The sequence below is a fragment of the Gastrolobium bilobum genome, unplaced genomic scaffold, assembly GCF_033153095.1.
Source record: "Gastrolobium bilobum isolate Gb01-03AN ecotype WA unplaced genomic scaffold, APGP_CSIRO_Gbil_v1 utg29299, whole genome shotgun sequence".
NCBI classification, from domain to species: domain Eukaryota; kingdom Viridiplantae; phylum Streptophyta; class Magnoliopsida; order Fabales; family Fabaceae; genus Gastrolobium; species Gastrolobium bilobum.
In genome coordinates, this window is record NW_026897764.1 from 329906 (window position 1) to 355656 (window position 25751).

The following is a 25751-nucleotide window of genomic DNA, read 5'->3' on the forward strand; positions in this document are numbered from 1 at the left end:
TGTACTGTGGCCTGGTACACTGATAGGATACAGCATGCCTAGACTCACAGACTAGGCTTGGCTAGGTACACAACTATGAAGGTTCTCTCTCCCATGCTTGAGAGAGACTTCCCTTCTTTAAATACCTCATTCTCCCATGAAAGGGGCATCTTCTTCTCTATTCATCTTAAGAGTTGAGTTGTTACTCTACATATATGTGGAACCACCATAGCCATTTTACACCACTCTCCTTTTATGCACCATACATGGAAAGCTTCAACAGAGCCTTGGTCTATACCATGGCTGCTAAGAGAATCCCTAGACTAACATACTTTACCATGCACTTAGGATGAGCCGTTGAGCCTTATCACTTAGGATCCCATTTCTCTCTCCCTTGCACCATTGCTCCTGTACCGTGACAGTGGGTACAACATGCCTAGACTCACAAACTAGGTTTGGCGAGGTGTACAACTATGAGGGTTCTCTCTCCCACGCTTGAGAGAGATTTTCTCTCTCTAAATAACCCCTTCTCCCATGGAAGGGGCATCTTCTTATCTATTCATCTTAAGAGCTATTACTTTGCATATTTGTGGAGCCACCATAGCCATTTCACACCACTCCCCTTTTATGCACCATACATGAGAAGCTTCAACAGAGCCTTGGTCCATACCATGGCTGTTGAGAGCATCTCTAGACTAACATACTTTACCCTGCATGAGATACATCTATGAACTCCGTGCAGTTCAATAATGATACAGATCTTTATTATATGAGTAGCCAAGAGTTGTGCTGCATCATGCGTGCCAATGTTATTTTTGGATTTTTAAAGTGTGTTTTTTTTTTTTTTTGTTGGTGCACACACATAAACAGCTTATTGTATGTTAATTTTCTGCAGCTGCAGTGACATTGTATGTAATCAGATTCTGCACAGCCAAGGATTGGGTAATTATTTCAGTGCACTGTCATTCTTTCTTCTTTTTTGGTAGACAGTGCACTATCATTCTTATGTTTGTATGACACGGTTTGGAAGGTCAAACATTTTTCTGATTCATTTCTTATCATTAGATTTTTTGACATAACTGTCTATCTACTGGTTAATGGTGACTTTTCCTTTAAATTTAGTCAACTTCATATACCTCCCCCTCTAAAATGTGCATGAAGAACCAAAATAACAGTTTTCTACCCACATATATATGGTATGATGTATTGATGTATGCAGATTTTTCAATTGTATTGAACAAATGAAAGAGCTGTTCACGTATCAGAAATTAAGGGAAGATAATTTGGACTTGATCAAGCTGATTTTTGTGATGGAATTCCTAATTTTTTATTAGTAGTTGAAGTACTTTTTAATTTCTTATTTTAGTTCAAGGTAAGGATAGGCAAAGTGTTTTACAAAGTTTGAATTTTGCGCACTCTTCCTGCATATCTTACAGCTTTATCAACTGAGTTATTCCAAGGAAATGAAATACTTGTAAGTTAACAGAATAATGGTGGGTATTTTCTGAATAAAGATTTTGTCCATTTGGTGTGCAATATGAAAGTTAAGATTGAATTATAATAACGAGGGTGATCTGGTATAGTCTGTCTTGTTTCAAATTAACATGCAGGAATCCACCATGTTTTTTTGTGGCATCAGAATTGTCACAGGTCAAATAGTGAATTTGCCTTCCACTCCATGAGCTAAAACTGCCATAAAAAGAACTACATTTTCCTAGAATTTGGATATCTATTTCCATATTTTGCAGTAATACATTACTTTTTGTGGTAAACTAGTAGTTGTTTCATTAGATTAGCTGTAAACTTGACCCCCACAATGTACTACAATGGTGTTCATACATTTTCAGTGAGGTTCCTGGTGGCTATCCTACTTAATTCAACCTGTTGTTCTTCAAATCGACTCACAGCTCTGGAAAAGTTATTGCTTGCAAATGACAAGGTATCTTCTGTCAGACGACGCTGACGCCTTTGCTTTATCCTTGACAAATTCTGTGAAATCTCACCTATAGAGGGGCGTTTCCTGGGTGATTTGTGCAAGCATTTGTGTGCAATTTTAGCAAGCTGCCTCACTTCTTCAAGGTTGCATTTTCCCACAAGTTGCTTGTCAAGTATTCCATCTATACCATCATAATCCATTGCAGCCTTGCAGTAAAAGACAAATAAGCAAATAAAAAAGAATGCATAACAACATTGTATCATAATTCAAGATGAAGAAGCACTTTTCCAAAGGAAAAATAACTTACAAGGTTAATATATTCCATCAAATTTTGATGTGGGTGGATGGAAGTGATGAGCTCGAAAATTATGATACCAAAACTGTATATGTCACTCTTCACTGTCAACTTGCTTGTGGAAATGTATGCTGGATCCATGTAACCATAAGTACCTTTAAGACCAGAGTTCCTGCCATCAAAGATCTCTTCCTTTGAAAGCCCAAAATCAGCAACCTACACAGAAAATTTCGAGGATAATTGGTATGTGAATAAAAGAAGATAATTAATGCCATAAATGTCAAATATATACCAATTCTCAAGGTTAGACAACAAATTTTGTTTCATTGTAACTCAGTTGCTGTTATGAAAACGTTAAGTTCAAACTGACAAATTTTGATTTATAGATGAATTTTTCTCCCTCAAGATAACTCTAAAATGTAGTAGGCATGACATGTTAGAAAGTCATTTTATATAAACCTATAGCAAAAGAAAATAATGAAGAACCTGCTGCGAGTCTAGGAGTGTACAAGACAGAAATCTGCAACCTAAATAGGACTAATCGACCCCCAGAGGCTCATTAATGAATCAAACACCAAATTATTATTTATCTCCATTTATTTCTGTGTCAATTGAAAAGGAAGAAATGGAGAGCAGGGGAATGTATCAGGAGCATGGTAAAAGAATATAATCAACATTACATGCAAACACACAGTAATTTTTTTTCTGTATTTAGTAACTATTTGAAAGATTTGTCATTGACAAAATCTTAAAAATTAGTTCTTTTGAAAAAGGATTACTTTGTTTGATTTAATATCTTCAGCAAATTCAGGAAAACAAATTGGCAATAAGAATATAAAAAAGAACCTGTACAAACAATATTACCTTAGCTGTCATTGAGTGATCTAGCAATATGTTGGCAGACTTCAAATCGCGATGTATGACGGGTGGGACTGCCTGTTCCATGCAAATTCATATTAACCAAATACATTTTCACATAATATAAAAGTATATGTATCATTGAATATACATACTCCTTCATGAAGGTATTCTATTCCGTGTGAAATATCAATAGCAATTTGCAGCCTTTCTTCCCAACTCAATTCCCTTTCTTCACCTAGAAGCATTCAAAGACTAATCTCAATTGAGACAACTTAAATTGGATAATAAAAAAGGAAAAATAAGAAAGAAAAGCTATAATGATTGTGTGAATACTAAAAACATGCAAAGAAAGTAAGATCTGCCTGTCTATTTGATGACAGAATCACATAATTATGCAACTCCTGACATACACCTGCATATTAAAATAAAATATAAAAAATTCTTATGATGAACAGCAAAGATCTTCTTCTCACCATATAAAAGATTTGCTAAACTTCCGTTACTCATGAACTGATAAACCAGTACGCGCTGTCCTTTATCTACACAATATCCTACCAAATTCACAAGATTCCGATGATGCAGTCTTCCTAGCAGAAGCACCTGGAGCAAAATCTTGTTAAGAGCACACGAAGTTCAACAAGCTTTGCTGGTGACTGATGTTAGATTTACAGCATAGTCCTTTGAGTTGCTCAAATTAGAACTAATGATACCAGTAAAATAGAAGCTAGTCCAAGTAATCTTCCCTGCCCAAATTAAATTCTAATATATTTTGTCTTGAAAAATAAAGGAAAACATTGTCAATCACCATTGTGTCCAATGATGATGACAATATTAGAAAATGCAACTACAGAGCAATAATTATAGGCCATTCATAATGGTGATGTTCGAACATAGTTTGAAGTAACTGGCACACTACACCGTCAATGTATGGACTGAATTTCCGAGTTACTATGATCGATACACTCTTCAATGTTGGGATGAGGTCCCTCTTATATATCGTGGAAGCAATGGTAAATACGTCAAGTGGAGTTAAGCAACTCGGCACTTGGAGGTTGACCTATTGACAGGCCGGCCCAATTATATAGAAACGAAGATGAAAAGAAAAGAGAAAAACACAACAATTTTTAATGTGGAAAACCCTTTCTAAGGTAAAAAGGTAAAAACCACGCGACGTAGACCAGAAAATCTTCCACTATATGAATAGTAGGATTACAAGAGTTCTTCCCTAGTAAACACTAGAGGATTATGTGATGTTCTTCACCCTCACAAGGATGGAATACAAAGTTCTCCACTAAAGAGGTATGCACACTCAAATTTCTCTAATATATGAATAGTAAAATTACAAGAGTTCTTCCCTAGTAAACACTAGAGGATTACATGATGTTCTTCACCCTAATAAGGATGGAATACAAAGTTCTTCTCTGAAGAGGTATGGACAGTCAAACTTCTACGTAAAGGAATCCTAAAACAAGCTAGTTGTCTTAAAACAAAAAAAAAAACTTCTAACTTTATATTTCTACTCATTTTATAGATGGGGAAAAAGTTTTCATTTTTGATTCCAAAATCTTCTTCTTTAAATGAAGGTAGTTGCATTCATTGGGGTGGTTATTCAAACATTAAGCTTTGAACCATTAATGCTCAGAATGCTCAGCTGCCAAAGTAATAAAGGAGGAACACACTGCAATATTCAATATATACGGTAATTAAAGCAAAAATGGATAATCATTTCCAGCATGGTTTCTGTTTGACTTTATCACCTTGATTAAGGTCTAAACATGAATTTTGTAATGGTTTAATGCCTTTAAAATTTAATCTGTTTATGAGTCTCTCAATCAAAAGAAAGGAAATAAAAGATTCCTAGGAAAGAAAAGTATGAGATAACTATGGAATTTTTTTCCAGTACAATATAAATCTATGTAAAGTTTACAAAAAAACAAAAAATTTGCATCCTATAAACCAAGTATCAAAATAGTTATTTGCCTATACCTCTGTTTGGAATTCTTTCTCCCCTTGTTTGGAATTGGGTGCAAGAACCTTCACAGCTACCACCTCTCCCGTAAGCATTGTGGCTTTATAAACTGTGCCAAATGATCCTTGTCCCAAGGTAGTTGTGAAATTTTGCGTAGCCTTTTGAATTTCTCTGCTCCATATAATGTGTCAGATATACCATTAAAAATGTCAATGTTCCTCCTCTAATGGTTTTTTTATCTGTAATTGCATGTCCTACTCTCTTCTTTTCTCTTGTCTTCTGAACTAATGTGCAATGTAAAAAAAATTTTGCAAGGTGATTATCTGACTTATAAAAACCACTCCCCGTTAAACCCGACTAGCGAGTATAGGGTGGAGGCAATCCTTGTATGCAGCCTTACCCTTGCATAATTGCGAAGATGTTGTTTCTTGGATTCAAACCCATGACTTATAAAACTGGAGCAGTGGTCAAGCTGTTCCTTCATGACTGAAAGGTCATGGGTTCGAATCCAGGAAACAGCCTCTTTGCAATTATGCAAGGGTAAGGCTGCGTACAAGGATTACCTTCACCCCACACTCGCTAGTCGAGTTTAACGGGGAGTGTTTTTGGATTATCTGACTTATAAAGAAACTTCCTTATGAAAGGACTATATAAACTTCCCAATTCCACAAATCAAATAATCAACACATTTCAATATCAATAGTTATATGTTTGTCATTTAATAGCAGTTATCCATAAACAGAACAATTTGAAAAAAAAGAGTAAACCTCATGCTCAAGAGAGAAATGTACATACTTATATGAGTACTTTAGAATGCCTGATGCTGAAGCAAACTGATCTTTTCTTTGATGGTTCCACCAAGAGAAATGGGAATATTTCTGTAGGTTTTCTGACCTTGAAGTGGCTATGGAACTAGTGAGAGATGCACTAAAGTCAGAGCTTGTTCCCAATCCATTTGTTCGTATTGGAAGGGTTGTTAGACTACGTTCATTTGCAGATCGTCTAAGATGAGCACGTTTCCTGTACCACCTTATGCCGAAAAATATGAGGCAAGATATCAGAATCCCAAGGGCTACACCAACAGAGACACCAATGATAACTAAATCAGCTTGACGAACCATTCTTTGATCTTTCTTGATATTCAAGCAATGAAATCATCTTGCAGAAGATTAGTACTGCAGAGGCTCAATGTCACAAAGTTGTCACAATTTTATGTTAATTCAATACTTCATCCAGATATAACTGACATAAACTGAACTTCAAGATAGAAAGTGATTCAATTTTATTTTATTTTTTAATCTAGTACTTTTTTAAGGGGAGAGGCATTCTTGTATACAAATGCCTATCTTTTGATAAAGGATTATTAAATCAATGCTTTAAATGCAACATAAATTGCAAATTTTAGAAGTTAAACTCATGGATGAAAGTGTGTTACACAACCGCAAAAAAGCTAAAACTGGAATCTCAGCAAAAATCCATACCAAATATCAATATTGAAAGATTTAATGCTCTCTTTAAATATCTAAACTAAAGGTGAGACATGAGTAAAGAACATAAGAGGGACACCTTAATTCTGACAATAATGACTAATTGCTTTTTTTTTCATAATTTTAGGGATACAAAAAGAACTGCGTCATATTACTAGTTTCCCTGAAGAAATTGGCAAAATTAATAGAACATGTAGTCAAAATATATCCATTTTTCCAATTTATGATTCACATAACAGTAATCACGGCAGGGTTTGGAAAGTAGTGTGCTATTCACAAAAACCATCGATATCAATCAATAGTTCATCATTCAGTACTATTTATCAAACATTAACCTATCAAATTGATGGCCACTTTCCACTGCTCTCTTAAAAGTTCAAAACATTGAAAAAAAAACACACAATTCAGTAACAAAACTCTCCCCTAAACAAACCCATCATCCACAAAACTCAATAACCCACCAAGACAAATCCAAAAAAGCAAAAAAAAAAAAAAACAAAAAAACAAAAAGATCAGAAGCACTCATTGATCTTTTGAAACGAAAGCAGCAAAAACACAAGGAGAGCTTCCATGAGAAACCCACATACCTAATCAGCAGAAGAACAACCACATAATGGAAAAATCAGTTCTTTATTCTTTTGGGTGTGTGAATTGTGAACCATGATTCTGAATTTGACCCTCTTGTCGTTACTTGAGCTTCTTCTAGGTGTCTTTTGGGTACAGAGTCAATGGCATGGTATGTAATTTGAGACAATCAAAGATAATTTCAAAAGATGGACTAAGTCTGAATTGGGTGCTTATTGGAACTGAATGAATGGAAAATAAAAAGGAGATATATTGTGTGGAGTTGGTGGGGTACAAGGCAGTAACTTACAAGTGTGGTTGAATTGAAGTGAGAGTGGGTTTTAAGGTTTTAAAAACTTAGAAAAAAGGGTATGGGATTTACAATAATTGAGCTCACAGAATGTGTATATTAAATAAGGGTTCATCTGATCGGGAAAAAGATTTCTCTGCCAATGATATATATTTACTAGAATGTATATGTGAATCCTAGTTTTTATTTTTTTAATATCATGATCGGCATACAAATCCTGATAAAAAATATATTGTGGCAGATAAAATATTTCTGCTACAGTGACAAAAATACTTTTCCCATTAAATAAAAGTAATTCTCGGCTGTTTTTATGGTTTAAGATTTTTTGGATATTGTAACTATGTGGTGTTTGCAAAATGTGGTATTCTAGTTAAAATCTCGATCTAAATCTAAGCTTTTAAGATTTTATGATTTTTTTAAATCAAAATGTTTTTACATTTTTACGATTTTTTATGTTAGGATTTTATGTTTTACGATTTTATTCTCCTTCCAAATTTAGGTAAAATCCCGATTTTAACTACGATGGTGGCAACCATGTGTATAATAAGATTAGGTAATTTATGTAGTTAAGATTTGATCTTATTAGATTTACTATTTATATATTGGGATTACTATTTCTTATGTTATAAAAAATAATTTTATCTCGTACACATACTTAAAAGTGTGTAAGGCCCATACTTTTTTTTCTCTCTTCTTAATTTTCACATGGATTCCACACACTTATATATATATGTAGAAGATAAAATTATCTCTTACAATATAAGAACATTAATTTCATATATTACATGTTTGTTTAATTCTTTGATTTATTTGTTTGTTAACAATATAACTAAAATAGAATAAGCTAGGTTCATTAATTCATATATATTGTTATGTATTAGTATTGAAATTTTTTATGAGTTTATGTCGGTAAAAAAAATTAAAATATTATTATTTTAATAAATAATTACGAATATATAGCTGTTTTAAAAGTACTTACAGATCTATTGCACTAATTCGTGCCCAAATTAGGCGTGAACAATCATGCCTAAGTTAGGCGTGACTCACAAGGCATTCACGCCTAATTTAGGCGTGACTCGTCTAGTATTGACACGTGACACAAAAAAGTCAACTTACAAATCGTAAAACTTTGAAAAGTCATAACTTTTGACTCAGTTATCCAAATCAAGTAATTTTTTTTGATTCCACAAAACTTTTCAAGATCTACGCAATGATATCTCATTTGACATATTTTATCTCTAACAAATATAGTTCAAGTTTGCAGTAATGGTATTATAAGAGCATTTAAACCCATAAGCCTCAGAGTTCTGAGTTTGTGATTTAATATTAAAAAAAATAAAGATTTGGTTTGTGATTTAAATTAAAAAATAAAAATTTTAATTTTTAATATAAAAAATAAATAAAGATTTGATTTATGATTTAAATTAAAAAAATCTAAAAAATTATTATTAATAAAGAAAACAAAATAAAGATTTGATTTATGATTTTAAATCAAAATCAATTTGAAAAATCTGTATTAATAAAGGAAATAATTAAATAAATATTATAAATCTCTAAGGAGAAAATAATTTATTTTTGAAAATTATTCAGAGGCTATAATTTAATTAAATAATTTATTTTGTTTTTGAAAACCATTCTAAATCAAATTTTTTTATTCTATTTCATGTTTAGTTTTCTTTACTTATACCAATTAGTCCCTTCTTTATTTTTCTTTTAAATGTATTTATTTTTTCTTTCTCTTAGGCATACATAGTTTAAATGGCTTTAAAGAAAAAAAAGTCATAAAACAGAAGGATGTAACTTACGATACTGTTCGATAAAAGTCATAAAAAAATTATATATTTTTAAATTATTTTTTATTATATTTTTGCATGTTACGATTCGATATGATTCACCATACGAAAAATTGACCAAACAATACACGATACGTATTGCGATTCAATAACCTTGTACATTATTATTTTTTCAAACACTTGGTAGAAAGTATATATTTTAATATGATATTAAGTATCCGTATTGATAGATAGACTAATCCACTTTGGTGCTATCTTTAAATGCTCGTATAGTACCATTATTGCAAATTTGAACTGTGTTTGTGAGAGATAAAATATGTCAAATGAGATGTTATTGCGTAGATCTCGAAAAGTTATGTGGAATCAAAAAATATTAACTGATTCGGATACCAGAGTCAAAAGTTATGGTATTTTGAAGTTTTACAGTTAAACCGTTAACTTTTTGTGCCACGTGTTAACACCAGACGAGTGACGCCTAAGTTAGGCATAAATGCCTTGTGAGTCACGCTTAACTTAGACGTGAATGGTCACGTCCAATTTGAACGTGAATGAATGCAGTATATTCGTAATTAATTCAAAATAGCAACTTATTGATAATTATTTATTAAAAAAAGTAATATTTAAAAAAAAAATTTACCAGTTTATGTCATTTTAAAAGTACATGTGGGGTATTGTGTGTCGAATTGACTTTAAATATAAACTCAATTTTCTTGTCCTCTTTATTATCTCTCTAACAAATAAATTAAAATTTAAGTAAAAGAAGAAGAAGAAATGTTGCCACCTAAGAAAGAAATTTCGTTTTTTCTAAATTAAGATGTGTTTATTTTGCATTTTCATTATTGCAAACGGAAAGCACATTCGATGTAACATTGTAAGTTTTCCTTCTCATACTTTCCTTTTTTATTTTGGAAACAAGAATGGAATTTCAACTAACTATAACAAAGTATGGGCAGTGCAATGCCCCTAAAATCACAAGCTACTCTATCCTCACACCCTGGAGATGGGTATGTAAATACCTGGAGGAGAAATAATGGGTGTCTAATTCCAATTCCATACAGCCTGCCATCGATTATCATTATCATTAGGAGAATTAATAACAGGAATTGTGTTTCGTGGGACTCATTTTGATTAATACACTTGAAAGCGGACTTGACAGTCAATACACCATCACCTATAATTTTGGACCACATGACATGGATACGAGAGTTCAATTTATTATATATTAAGAGTTAATATAAGCATAAAATTAATTTAAAAATAATTAAAAGTTATGAGAATTATAATTTAAATGTTATTTTATTTTCAGTAATGTTTTTGTAAAAATTCTTATATTTTGTAGTAATTTTTAGCTCAATAAAAAGATAAATTGAAAAGCTCAAGTGAATTTGTTTTGTATTTCTGAATCATATAATTGATTGACGGTTTTATTGAAGATTTTCTTTAATATTTTTAATGAAATTGTTTCCTTTAAATATAAAAAGAAAGATTTTAAGGATTTGATTAAAGATATTATTAGATATTATAGTGTAGATTCCATTAAAAATATTATGGGAAACTAAAAGATATGGTTTCATCATTGATGAATTAGTTAGGTTCATTTGGACTTGGACATCAATTAATATCTAAAAAAATATTTTAATTACAAGATAGTGTAAACACTTAAAAATAACAAAAAAATATTTATCCTTTTAAAAGATATAACATTGTATCATTTTAGATCTTAACCATTAATTTCAGTCAATCAACGGTTATAATTTATTTAGTCAAACTTATTTAATTAATTAATAATAAATTTGACCCAATAAATTATAATCGTTGATTGACGAAAATCAACGGTTATGTCTAAAATGACACAACATTATATCCTTTAAAAGGATAAATATTTTCCTCTAAAAATAAAATAGAATATTTCTGGGAGTGGATCCTCGTGACAATGTTAGGTAGAAAAATCATAATCATATAAAGATAAATTAATGATAATAAAGGAAGAGAGAAAAAAAATATTGTGATAGCAATTACAAAATTATCATCGTTGATCTTGTAAGGTTAGGATTCTCTTACATAATCTGATTATGTTAAATAAAATTGAAAGTATCTATTTCCAATATTTGTTAAAACTTGTAATTATTGATTTTGTTATAAGTCTCTTCACGGTGTTATTTGCACATTATTTTATTTTTTTTTCAATAAAATAAAATAAGAAAATATAAATTACAATAATTTTTCTTTTTCCCCCTAAATATACTCTTTCTAGATATGTCAAGAATAGTTTATATACAATCAATAAAAACTTTATCTATACATATATGATATATGTATAAGCTGTATATGTTATTGGTGGCTAGTCAGGATCACATATATAAAAGATGGGGAGCGTTATAATGACAAATTTTTTTTCTTATAAACTTATATTTCTTGAGATTTTTCTATTGCATTGCTTTTTTTTCCTTTGGCAGGTCAACTCGTTCAAAATCGGGTTTCGTCATGGAAGCTTCATCAAAGCTAAAAAATAGCTGATTTTTAAGCGATTTTTATCACAAAATAACCCAAAAACAACAACCCAACAAGATTCTAATCTAATTCATCTAAAAATAAATAAATTTTTGAGCGATTTTTGAGAGTTTTTGAAAGTTTAAAATATTTTTCAATGGTTCGCGATTTTTCTTGGCTAAAAATAGTGTGGTTTTTTAATTAAAAATAACATAAAATAGTGAAAAAATAATAGGAGAACAAATATGCCCAAACTAATTTTCGTTTTACATCAATGAAACGAGATCGATTTAAAGAAAGATTGAAACTTTCATACTAAGAATCATATTTTTCGTAACAATACATTCAAGAACGAAATTTCTTCACCATAGGAAACGATTTCAAACAATTTTTGTTTCAATAGATCACTAAAAACTTATTTTTTAAAAGCCCTACAGCAATTTAAGGTTTCAATATATCGATTGAAAATAATTTAGAAAATTTTCTATAATTTAATGTAATAAAATCCATAAATTCAGATTCGAAATTTTCTTAGAATGCTTAATAAAAATATGCATATAATATATAGTTAGAAAAGATCTAATCACGTAGAACAAAAATTCCAAAGTTTCTAAGACCAATGACAAAAAATTTCAAACAAAATTTTGTCATGAACTTTAGGATCTATATGCAAATTTTGAATTATTTTAATAAATAAAAAAATTGTGGAGCTCTGATACCAAATGAAAAATAATTTTCAACCAATTGATCAAAACCCTGCACCAGGAAGAGAAGATGTTAATGCATGGAAGGCTAGGATAGATATATGGAGAGCTGCTGCTAATTAAGTAGGACATCAAGTTACATTAATTGAGAAAATTATATTATGTTTTACTTTTTTTATTAATATTTTGTTTTTTTTTATTGACTCTTGTAATTTTAAATGTTTGTTAAAACTTCATATGATTTTTTAAAATCTTATAAATTCTACTAAAATCTTTTAAAATTCAATCTTATAAAATTTTTATTGTAAAAAAAATCTTACAAAAAAGTCTTTAAAGTTATTACAATTGTAAATTGTCTTTTAAAATCTATAAGATATTTTTATTTTAAAATAGTGTTTTAAAATCCTAATCCAATATACCCCTTAACAGTGTTATTTGTATATTATTTTATTTAACTTTTATTTTTTAATAAAATAACTTAAGAAAACTATAAATTTCAATATTTTATTTGTCTTTATTTTTCTAAATATAAAAGCGTAAAGTATAGGAAATTTAATGAGCACAGAACATAACCCCTGTTTTGATAGAGGGAAATAGAAGTATCATGTTAAATAAATGATTGAACTTCTTTTTTCTACACATTTAAAAAGGTGTGAGACTCACTCTAAATTTGTTTACTATTTTCCCATATAATGGGACCACGATATTTAATGTCTATGACATTCCACAAGAAATATCATGTAATATTATATTTGTAAAACCCATTGATAGATGTCAAGAATAGTTACTGTACAATCAATAAAAACTTTATATATACATGTACGTGTATAAGCTGTATATGTTATTGATGGCCGGTGAGGATCACATATAAAAGATTGCAAGCATTCTTCCATTTCTTCATCTTCCTTTTCACTGTCCATTCTTTTTGACTTACGTTTCAATTAATTACAATAAAAGTTTAATGTGTTTGGACATCTCTTGTATTAAACGCACAAAAAATTCCGGGTATCTAACCTTGCTTTAAAGAACACACGCGCACTACAAAGAAATCGTGAGTTAAACTTGCAACTCAGCTAGCCAACTTGACTTTCTTGTGTCATCTCATCTATTAATTACAGCAAACGAAACGTTTAATATCTTTGGATATCTCTTGTATTAAAATTACAAAAGATTATTATATATATATATATATATATATATATATATATATATATACAAGTAAGAATTGAACACATAACCTAATACAACCTATCTAAATCCATCACCATTAAACCAATCCTAGTGTGTGAAGTACAAAAGAACTCTAATACATGTAATGGAACATCAACTTAATAATAAGTCTTACTCTTAATATTAATTATTGAATTAATTGTATCTAACGTCTCTAATTTATTTAGTTAGGTAAATTATTATATGCAACTAAATTCAATAATTAAGATTGATGGTGTCAAAGAGTCCATAATTAATCATCCTGGAGAAACGTTAAACCTTATATATATATATATATATGGGACAGGATCCGTTTATAAACTTTTTTTGCAATTACACTAATGTAGGACCGGTCGTACACTGTGTGATTAATGTAGGACCGGTCCTACATAGTGTAGTTTGTAAGAGTTTGTAAACAAAACAGTTTGTAAATATAACCTGCCCCTATATATATATATATATATATATATATATATATATACCACAAAATAATCGTGAGTTAACCTTGCAAACTCAGCTAGCCAACTTGGCTTTCCCGTGCCATCTCATGTAGGCCATGGCAATTGGCATGCAGCATGCTTTCACCTGAGCATTTTTTGGACAATGATGTACACTAAACTCGCTTGAATTGATCCACAAAAACATGATTATGTTTTATGCACAAAAACATGTTAACAAACCCTCTGCCTTAACAACAAGTACATATGTATAAGTCATAAAGCCCGCATTATGTGCCGTATGCACCTCTTTTGTAACCACCCTCCTACTAATAACCTTCATATATATATATATATATGCATGATACTCTCCTTTTGAGGTTTCTCCCTAAAACAAACGTAGAGAAAGATACCATGTACCTTTTCTCGTCTTTCTAATTTACCCTCTACTGTTTATTAGCTGTGTCTACAGTGGTAGGAGGAACTAGAAAAATGAGAATGGCAAATATGATTATCGTTTTCTCGTTTGTTTTACTTCAAATTTTGTCCCCAATATGCTCCCTGCCCCTTGCACCTGCATTATATGTGTTCGGGGACTCCTTGTTTGACAGTGGTAATAACAATTTGCTTCCAACTTTTGCAAAAGCAAATTACTTGCCCTATGGTTCTGATTTTGCTCAAGGTTCCACAGGAAGATTCACTAATGGAAGAAATGTTGCCGATTTTATAGGTGATTTTTTATTTTTTATTTTTTTCCGTATATACCATTACTTGGTAGAAGAGGAAACTTAGCATAATGGTTGGAGTTGTTGTAACATGTTTCATTTATGAAATTAAAATTTATATAATTAGATAACCGAACACATATGATCAATTGACATATATATATTTTTTAGCTTAATTAACCAATAATTTCAAGTTGTCAGTACAAAATTGTGTTAAGAACTTGATAGAAATTTTTTTGCATCAAAACATGTATTAAACACTGATGCACTTAGAATGACTTACATGAGAAAACTAAGATTTTAAAAGTGATTTGATTTCTTTTTTTAATCTTTTAATTATTATGTTGATTTAATTTTACTTGTTTTCATTATTTTAGGTGTGTTTAATGTTGATTTATTTATAATTAATTATATTTAAATTTTTTTTTTTATAGGCATATTTTGATTAACTTTTAAGATTATTTGACACATTAAGAAAAGATATTTACAATTTCATTTGTAAATTGTTGAATTTTGAATATTGATTATTATTTATTGAAAAATAATTATTTTTCTTTTACCTATCCCATTTCTGTTTGCATTTTTATTTTTTATTTTTTGATTATCTTATGATTGATAGATAATTTTTTTTTCTTTTTTCTTTTTTGATGATCAGCTGAATATCTTGGATTGCCATATTCTCCACCATACACGAGTTTTGGGGGTCCAAGGTCGGTAACTGGGCTCAATTATGCATCTGGGTCATGTGGAATTCTGCCAGAGACTGGAAGCATACTTGTAAGTATATATATATATATATATATATATATATATATATATATATATATATATATATATATATACACAGTTCAATCTTGTTTATTTTTCCTCTCTCCCATATGCAGCTATATCTCTGTTCATCTTTTTATTTATTTTTTATTTTTTTCCCCTTGTTCTATGTTTATTTTGTTTGAGAATTCAACAAAGTAAAAGTTATTAACATGTGCAAAAAGAACATTTCACCAGGTTACATTAGGGAAGTTGGACTTGTAATGCTGATCCTACTAGCATGCTGAACAAGAATATTTGTAATCCTATTTTCTATATTAAAGAAGATTACAATATAAAGAAGAAATGAGTAAAAGAAGAATCAAAGGTGTGCATATAGGTTGATTGAACAACAATTCTGGAGGAATGTTTTAATATGGTCCAGGACCACAATGATCCTGCCACTCAAAAATTGATATTTGGATCAAATTTTTTTTCTCCTCTCTCCTCAACCTTTTTTTTTCTTTCTCTCACCTCATTTTCACCTAATTTTTTTTGCTCCCGGAGCCCAGTAACTCCGCTCGATTATAGGAGAGTGATGATATTTACACATAAAAAACCTTATATCATTTTTACATATATTTCTTTTAGATAATAAAAAAAAAATGCATTCTAAAATATTTTCTTTACCTTTGCTTACCTAATAAATTATTTGTAAAAATGATGTGGGACATATTCCTTACTCTCTTAAAAGGTTATTCTAAAGTAATTTTTATTTTTTTAAATACCCACTCTGTTAAAATATATTTATTATGCATATATTTTTGTTTTCTAGGTTAAAGATATTCATTTTAACTTATTTTAATAACGTTGCACACTTCATCCAGAATTTAAAATATATAGATTGGCTATAAAAAAAATAAAGTATATAGATTAGATTAGATTAAATAGAAATATTTAATAATTACATGAATGATAATTGTGAATAAATTAAATATACATGTGAAAATTATACTTAATAAATCTTGGACACTCTTTAGAATCAACCAGACTGAATTATTGATTTGGGTTGCTTTCAAACATGATTCTCTGTTCCTTTAATTTCTACAAAATACATATTGAATATAATACATATTTTTATATTGCATACTTATTAATTTTTGCTAGTTATATGTGAACATTTCATCAAACGAAATAAGGAAAAGGAGAAAGATGATTGATTAACTTCACAGAAATGCTCTTGATTTTGCAGGGAAAATGCCTGAATTTAAGGGACCAGATTAACTTACTTCAGAGGACAGCAGAGAAGGATTTGCCCAAGAAGCTCAGAAACCCAACTAAGTTATCTGAGCACTTATCAAAATCTATATACATAATCACTATAGGGAGCAATGACTACATTAATAATTACCTTGACACCAAGACTTATGATACAAGCAAGCGCTATAAGCCTCAGCCCTTTGCTCAACTCCTCATTGAAAGGCTTGCCCAGGAATTTGAGGTAACACTAAATCTCATCTCCTAAATTTTATTACGAACATTGACATGGGATATTGATTTTCTCCAAGGATCTCATTTCATGTGTGACTTTATCACTACCCGAAAAGTTAAGCTATTAACCCCTAGGGTTGGCTTAAATGATAATATGAGTTTGAGAATGGACAAACTACAAAAAAGAATAGGGGTGGGTTCGAGTTTGAAGGCAAAGTTAGATAATTGGCATGCCTCTCGAACTCTAGATTAGTCACATATCTGTGTGGATCTTTTTTTCCCGCCTGAATCGTGAGGATACATAGAAAATCCGACTTATCTTAAAGGGATAATTTGGGTCATTATATAAAAAAATCTAAAATATTAAACAATTTAGTGAAGTCACATGATTGATTTCTAACACAATTTTTTTTTTTATGAAAATTTAACTATGGCAGAGATTGTACAAGTTGGGAGCCAGGAAGGTAATAATGTTTGACCTTGGACCAATAGGGTGCATGCCATCAATCACAAGGAAACATGCACACCCTGGTGACTGCATGGAAGAAACAAACCAAATTGTATCATACTTCAATGAGAGGCTCCCTGCAATGCTAAAAAATCTGACATTTAGTCTTCCAGGCTCCATCTTTGTTCATGGTCATGCCAACACACTAGGCTATGATGCTATCAAAAATCCATCCAAATATGGTAAAAATCCCAAAAGACAAATATTAATATGAAGTAGGGTAATGATCCGTTTACAAACTTTTTTTACAAATTACACTAAGTATGACCGGTCATACACTCTTTATTGAAATATGACCGGTCATACTTACTTAGTGTAGTTTGTAAGCGTTTGTAAACAAAAAAGTTTGTAAATATAACCTTCCCTTATGAAGTAACTTATTAATTTATTTATTTTTTATTCAATCTCTCGTAATCATGCTTATGTATTTGTGTATATTTTGCAGGTCTAACTGATGGAGGCAATCCATGTTGCACCACTTGGGCAAATGGGACTTCAGCATGTATCCCATTGTCAAAACCATGCCGAGACCCAAACGAGCATGTCTTTTGGGATGCTTTTCATCTTACTGAAGCAGTATATTCAATCATAGCATCTCGATGTGTGAGTGATAGATCAATATGTACACCAATGAGCATTCAAGAGCTAGTCAAAATGTAAATGGTAATGGGTAAAGTTAAAAGTCTATATAGTTATGTGAACCAAATTGGTAATATTTGTAAGGGTCTCTGGTATGTTATTAATGGTTTTAAGTCATTTTTTTAGTAAGGGGAAACAAATTCAGAGTGAGTTCACAAATATGATCCATTATTGACACACAGCAAATGAGGCATGAAGTCCTTGTGTTTAGTTTTTTTGTGGTTGTAAAAGAAAGCATAGTGATAATAGGAAGCAGGATATTATTTTGTTTGTACATCATATATATGTAATTTGTTCAAAGAAACCTTGGATTCATCTTAAGAGTATGAAATGGTGGCATGTTAACGGACCGGGCCGAACCAAATTTTGGTCTTAAAAAGTTAAGTCTGTGTTTAAATGTATCAGCCTGATCAAGCCTGTTACCTGTCATGAATATAATTATCGCCCTGTGGCCTGGCTTATTTACAAAAAATGAAAGCTTGATTTAGCCTGTTTTAAAAAAAAAATAAGACAACAAAAATTTATCTAAACAGAATGTACAATCAAAGCACTAGTAATTCCATAAATATTCATAAATTCAATGTATATCCAAACAGTATAATATCGAACAAAATCATTCAAAAAGTCTGTTTATCAATAAAATGAGATGAAATGGATTAAGGAGAGAGAAAGTTATTACAAGTAGTATAAAAAATAAAAAAAATAATATACTAGGCCAACTTGAGAGGTTCTAGGACCGAACTTTTGAATTGAAGTCTGAAGCCTTTTTATTAAACGAGCTTTTATACAAGTTCAAGTCTAGTTCTAACAACTAATTTTAGGCATGTAAGCACATGCCTTTACCAGCCGAGCCAAAGACCTCTGGTTCGTTTATTACCCCCTAGCCATAGACTATATGTTTCTGAATTGAAACCCTTTACATAATTGTTGATTTTTTCAAGCTTAGTGCCATCAGCGTTGATATTAAAGACAATAATACTTGGATTAATCAGATGAAGTCTATTACAGGAGAAAAACGGTAATAAACATATCACTGTTTGAAAGAAAATATATTAAAAAAAGCCGTACATAAGAGGTAGGACTTCAACAAAATATATTAAAAAAAAATAGTATATAATTTGCATTTGGAAATACGAATTTGTGTTTGAAAGAAAACGTGAGTTGTGATTTGAAATCTCGACTTTTATAAGTTACACCATTTAAAAAATTTACTTTAAATTTTTAGTTTTACCATTTTAAATAATTTCAAAAGGTCATTGCACTGGACAGATACAAAAAGCCGTTGCTTGGCCATTTCTTTTTTTTCTTTTTTCTTTTTTTTCAATAGGTTGTTTGCTTGCCCATTTCTAGGATCAAAATTTCCAATGCTCGCTCGCTTGTTTCTTTCTTTGCTTATCAGAAAAACAAAAAGGTCACTAACCATGTAAAAGAATGTGGAGATATAGGCTTTGAGTAAAAGAAGAAGAGGAAATTAAAAAAAAATAGAATGTTGGTTTTAGGTTTAGCAATTTTCGATACTTTCAACATAATTCACTGACACAATATGAAAAATTCGTATTTGGATTAACTCGTTTTCAAATTCATGTTGAGCTCTGGTTGGCAAATCTTGACCCAAAAAAATTCATATATTGTCGCGTATCAACCCGCTAACCCAAAATTAATTCGCAATAAATCTGTCAAATAAATCTGCAATACTTAATAACGGTATTCTAATCAACACTTAACATGTGTAGAAATATTTTTCAATGATAGATACATTTGCATTTTTAACCTAACAAAAATAATCTTACACAAATTTAAAATTAAATGAAATAATTATGATAAATCTTGTGAACTTAAGAATTTTATATACTTTTTATGGGTTACTAAGAATAAACCACTATATTATTACGAAAAAGTGTTAGCCAAAAAAAAAATACTTAAAATAATGGTAAAAATAAAGCACTAGTGCATGTACATTTCCTAATTAAGTTTGTCAAAATTATCATCTAGCATTTGAAATTTATTAAGAATGAAATTATAGATGGCATTCCCATTGTAGAAGAGACACGAAGAGAAGAACAACACAAATCTCCATTACGGTCTAGTTAACTTGATGTCCTCAATTCCGAAATAATATTGAAAACCACAAGGGACACTTAGGCTCCAGCATCTCATTAATAATATAAAAGGACTGAGTTGTAAGGTTCATTGTATACACAATTCAGAATACCAAGATACATTAGATGGAGGAGGAAAATTTCAATAACACAATGATCTAATTTGGTAGAACATGGAAATCATAACTAATTATTTGATATTCTAATGATTACAAATTCCAGCTAGTATCATTCTTTTTCTTTTTTTTGGTAAATCCAGCTAGTATCATTCTATTAACACAAGGACAACACTTAAAAGGAGAGTTAACTACCCATGGATCTTTACTTGGTTTCACATCGATACATTTTTAATTATTAATGCTGCCATTCTTCAACAAGATTTGTGTGCTGTAGTTCGACTTGGAGGGTTGATTTTGTGCATCTAAGTTTCCAAAATCTGTCACGTCAAGCCCAGGAGAACTCTGAACGAGAACTCTGAACAATTGATCCTGTTGGTTTTTAAAAATCATTGTTTGATTATTTTCATCCTTGAGAGTAGAAACTCCTCTATGGAAAAAGTGAAATAAAATTCACAATTACTTGTATTAATATTATTTTGGATAACAATTCTACCCAGAAAAGGGGTGGCTTTGTCCTTCTTTTTTTATAAACTAAGTATACTTCTTTTTCTCAATTTTTTGACCATGTGAATTACTTGATTTTTAGAGTTTATAAATTAGAGGAAGGTTATATTTGTAACATTTTTTTTTTTACAACCTCTTACAATCATATCTTACAATTATATCTTAACATCGTAAATAAATAAAATCAATAACTGCAAAATATGATTTGCGAAGAGAAAAGGACAAAAAAAGGGAGGAAGGGGAAGCACTACTTCACTTACATTTGCTGTTGTACAGTGTGCAATTCTGCAAATCCACATGTATTTGACCAGGTTAACCAAGTTTGCAATTCTGCATGTCTGGATCCACATGTTGTATCAACAATGGAGGGCTTCATTCACCTTTCCATAGTACTCGCCAAGATGTGCAAACTGTTGCATGAACCGGTCAAGACCACTGTGAAACAAGATAACGCATTGACTAAAATCCCATGCAACACTTTTAAAGAAGCCACATTCATGACGACATGCAAAACACATATAATTAAACCATAAGTTGCTTCTCAGGAATCAAAACTTCAACTTGTACAAGAATCATCGGCAAAAACTGATATTTAGAAAGAACACAGATTTTAATAGCATGGCAAGTTAAACTCCATTAAAAAAAAAAGACCAAAAGAATGATCATAAATTAATTTACTAGAAAATATAAAGAGACGATAAATAATACTGCTATGAACTCAAGATATCAGAGCCAAAAAATCTACGATGAAAAAGGGAAATCAAGAAGATGTGAAGAGGATCCTGGCTAGCTTGGAGCAAAAAATAAAATAAATAAAAATAAAAACAGCTGACACCAACTTTTCACATGACTCAGTCAATCTAACCTAAGAATCTCAACCAAAAATAACTCCACCACTAGAAGCTTGTATCAAAAGAATCCAGAATCCAAACTGTATGGAAAGAATATAAATACAACAATAAGAACAGAGAGTAACAAATTAAAGCATGACTTGCCCAGCAGTCTAAAAAATAATTAATGTTCACATCTGATTCATATTCTAATGAGGACGTGCTATTAAATCACTATCTTCTGTAGCCACTGATCAACAATTATCAATTGCTTTAGTCTCAATGTTGTAAACCCCTTAAGAGTTTCGGCAAGCAACAGCTAGTAAGCCTTGAGAATCTTGAAGCAGATGACAAACAATGCTTCATAGACAAGTAGCATGGACACAGCAGCATTCCACCCCAACTGAGCGCTGTGCGAGCCTGAGAAATAATATCAAATTACGAAAAACAGAAGGTAAAGATTATTTGGCCTTGGATTCCCATTTGATCGTCAAAAGGAACAATTCCCGCTCCATAACCTGCTCCACCTACTTGAGAATAAACAGTTTAGAATCCAAAATTTTAAGAGAAAGAAAACAGGGTAAAAAATATTTTCTGCCAGAGCACTTTCTAACAACGTAATATCGTGCACAAGAAAGGGAACAAAATGTCTGCAAAATAACATCATATAAATGTAACCACAAACAACTTAATACTATAACATATTCCAATAAATGGTCATAAGTTTCTTAGAAAATGTTCCCACTCCTTCTATCTATTCTATTCATTCTTTTCAAATGGCAAAGCTCAGACGAGATGATAATCAAATGAACACAAAATCATCAACTCACATATCAACAAATAAAGATTGATTGGTCATAATCAAAATTAAAAAACAATTTAAAATGTAAATAAAAAGCATCTCACCTAGTTTTACTCTTACAATAGCCCTCTAGCAATCATTTCACGAAGAAGTTTCTCCGCCTTATCATTCTCATCTTTTTGAAAGAAAGCACAAATAATTACTTCAAAAGTTACAGCATCAGGCATACAACCATTGTCTTCCATTTTTGTCAGCAAGGCCAATGCTTCATCAAACAAGCCCGCTTTACAAAGACCATTGATCATAACATTATATGTCCGGACATCTAGGAGATAGCCTTTAATTAGAAGATCCTGAAAAACCTCTTGTGCATTCTCAAGTCTTCCACCTTTGCATAGTCCATCAATAAGTATATTGTATGTGTACATATTTGGCAGAATTCCGTCGTTTCTAATTCTCGTGAATAATGCAATTGCCTTGTCTAGATGATGGTTTTTGCACAAAGAGTGTAATAAGGAACTGTAAGTGATTATATCAGGTGGTTGACCTCTATCATGCATCTCATCAATAAGATCCCAAACAAAAGAGATTCTCCCTGATTTGCACAAACCATCAATAAGAGAGCTGTATGTTACTGTATCAGGAATCATATTTTTGCAATGCATTTCTTTAAAGAGATTCATGGCTTCATTGACCATTCCACTCTTACATAATCCACTGACCATGATATTATAGCTCTGAACATTTGGAGTCACTCCCATTGGGACCATAGCATTGAACACATATTTTGCATTGTTCACTTCATTAACTAAGAAATACCCATCCATCAATGTACTATAAGTAACAACATCAGGTTCTATACCTTCTTTTATCATGACAGCTACCACATTTTTAGCTTCCTTGACCTTTCCTTCCTTGCACAATGCGTCAACAAATATGTTATAGGTACGAGCATTTGGGTTGATGTTTTTCAATTGCATTTCATTAAACAAAGCAATCGCTTCTTTCAGTTGACCCAGAATGCAAAAGCCATATATTAAAGTATTGTAAGTGACAACATTAGGAGAAATTCTCTTGACAACCATTTCAGAATATAAATCAAATGCATCAGTTAGAAGTTTATCTTTGCATAAACTATCAATGATTGTGCTGTACATTACCACATTAGGCCGAATTACTTGTCCGTCAATCTTTCTCAACAACTGCATGGCCGCTCTTGTTTCTCCTATTTTACATAACCCATTGATCAAGATCCCATAACTAACTTGGTTCAAATGAAATCCTTGAGCCACAACCTTGTCATGAAAGTTCAGTGCTTTCTTAACTTCACCCTTAAGACAGAGACCTTTCATAAGTGTGTTCAAGGTTATGGTATCTGGATGATAACCCTTCTTGAAAATGCTACCGAATACAGAAAAAGCAAGAGTCATTTGACACATGTGGCAGTAACAATTGATCAAGATGTTCAAAGTTACAAAACTTGGGGTGATTCCCTTGAATTCCAATCGTTTAGAAAGTGAAATAGCAGTGGGGAAATGCTCCATCTTAACAAGGGATCCCAAAATCTTGTTAAATTCGATGATGGGTGGGGTAGGACGCATAATGAGCATGCGATTGAATATGGAAACAGAATCATCATCATCATCATCAGGTTTGTCAATTAATGGAGAATGAGAATGAGAATGAGAATGAGAGTATAGTCTTGAAGGAAACCTTAGGAATGAAAGGCCATACCTTATTCTTGACATTGACATTGAAATTGACATTGTTAGCAACTAACTGTGTTAGGGTTTATGCAGCAAAATGAAAATAGCTAGTGAATAACTGATAATAACGGCATTGATTTGATACGGTGGTGAATGCGGTGGGTTTCCAAGCGGAGCGTGCCGTTAACGTTGTTGAAGCAGAGGAAACCGGTGAAAATCAAAGTGGAAGATTACCGTTAAAGAGGACTGTGTACGGATTTAGGGTTTGGAGATATAATAGATTGTCCTATCTTATCGTGCATTTCTTCCTTATTCGTGTTCTTTTCTATTTTGTTTGAGCCATTCCATTTTTTTAAGGTAATTAATTATTTTCGCGGTTAATTCTTGTAGAAGGAAATATTCTTACCACTTCCTACTATTAATCTACTATCATATTAATCACTATTGAATTTAGGATATTGTAACGCCTGTTGTACACCTGGAACGTTAATATTGCTTTATGATATTAAGTGCTTCAATTAGAAACCTGGATAAAATTTTCTTTTTGAACAAAGCTGAATTTAAAATACTCAATTGCGTGATCATAACCATATGACGTTGCGGAATAAAATAAACCAAGCTTAACGTCATATTCTTATCCTTTAACATCATATGGACTTCCAAGAGAGATCCACGACGGACTGTTTCTCTTAGGCTCTTACCACATGAAGATCCACATAGAGTTGTTTCCAAGAGAAGTCCCTATCCTCAATCTAGGAACCTCCAAGAGAGATCCACATAGGGTTGTTTCTCTTAGGCTCTTACCACATGAAGATCCACATAGGGCTGTTTCCAAGGGAAGTTCCTATCAATCATCCTCATCATAAATCTATCAATCATAACCTCAATCATAATCCTCAACCATTACCTCATTCATTATTTTTACATCTATCAACTATTCCTTAATTACTCTTAAACAATCAAATATCAATTGATAATCATTAATCAATCATAACATTTATCAATGCATGAGCATACAATCACTATCATCATTACATATCACACCTCATAAACAATTCCTCCTCAACAGAGTATGGTGGAACATTCAAGGGGATTAACCCAAGGTCCAAAGGTTTACCTTGCTCTTGAACTTTCCTCAAAGCTCTCTTTTCCTCAATTGAACATAACCACATGGGTTGGTCACTCCACTTGGTTCTCTTGCCTCAATCCTATCAGTACAAGGGACACCATCAACATACAACCAACCAAGGCCAAAAATGCAAGAAAATCCTTAATTTCAAGCATAATTTTCCCTAAATATTGAAACTAAACCAAATGACAAACTAACTTCATTTTTACCGTTTAATTATCGTTTTCAACAACTTTTACAAATGGACAAAGCTTCCATCAAACTCAAACTCATATACCCACAAAACACTATTCATCAAAACCTAATTTTAAGTGACATTTTTTAAAATTATACTTGACTTTGACGTGATTTAATTAGAAATCATTTATACATTTAATTTTATTTGATTTAAAAAATAATATTTTGACTTTATTTTTTA

General features: G+C 31.2%; 3 protein-coding genes across 5 annotated transcripts; 1 reads left to right on the top strand and 2 right to left on the bottom strand.

The window, feature by feature from the left end:
- Nucleotides 1–1609: 1609 nt before the first annotated feature.
- On the bottom strand, nt 1610–7318 carry LOC133310007 (calcium/calmodulin-regulated receptor-like kinase 2). 2 transcript variants are annotated; one of them, XM_061510894.1, is made up of 8 exons: nt 7115–7318; nt 5836–6215; nt 5058–5211; nt 3545–3671; nt 3224–3306; nt 3075–3146; nt 2223–2426; nt 1610–2121 (listed from the first exon to the last, which is right to left on the bottom strand). In XM_061510894.1, exons 2-8 carry the CDS (start codon nt 6159–6161, stop codon nt 1813–1815), a joined length of 1275 nt encoding a protein of 424 aa, XP_061366878.1. In that variant the 5' UTR covers nt 6162–6215; nt 7115–7318; the 3' UTR covers nt 1610–1812. The 2 variants fall into 2 exon arrangements, with proteins under 2 accessions (XP_061366878.1, XP_061366879.1); XM_061510895.1 differs by having other exon boundaries at nt 5836–6224.
- Nucleotides 7319–14532: 7214 nt separating this feature from the next.
- Nucleotides 14533–18165, top strand: LOC133310004 (GDSL esterase/lipase 7-like). Its single transcript, XM_061510885.1, has 5 exons — nt 14533–14764; nt 15415–15536; nt 16759–17007; nt 17435–17687; nt 17951–18165. Exons 1-5 carry the CDS (start codon nt 14533–14535, stop codon nt 18163–18165), a joined length of 1071 nt encoding a protein of 356 aa, XP_061366869.1.
- Nucleotides 18166–21715: 3550 nt separating this feature from the next.
- Nucleotides 21716–24144, bottom strand: LOC133310013 (pentatricopeptide repeat-containing protein At1g12300, mitochondrial-like). 2 transcript variants are annotated; one of them, XM_061510902.1, is made up of 2 exons: nt 22603–24144; nt 21716–22214 (listed from the first exon to the last, which is right to left on the bottom strand). In XM_061510902.1, the coding sequence occupies exon 1, from the start codon at nt 24106–24108 to the stop codon at nt 22615–22617; it is 1494 nt and encodes a 497-aa protein (XP_061366886.1). In that variant the 5' UTR covers nt 24109–24144; the 3' UTR covers nt 21716–22214; nt 22603–22614. The 2 variants fall into 2 exon arrangements, with proteins under 2 accessions (XP_061366886.1, XP_061366885.1); XM_061510901.1 differs by having other exon boundaries at nt 21716–22223.
- Between the last annotated feature and the right edge of the window lie 1607 nt (nt 24145–25751).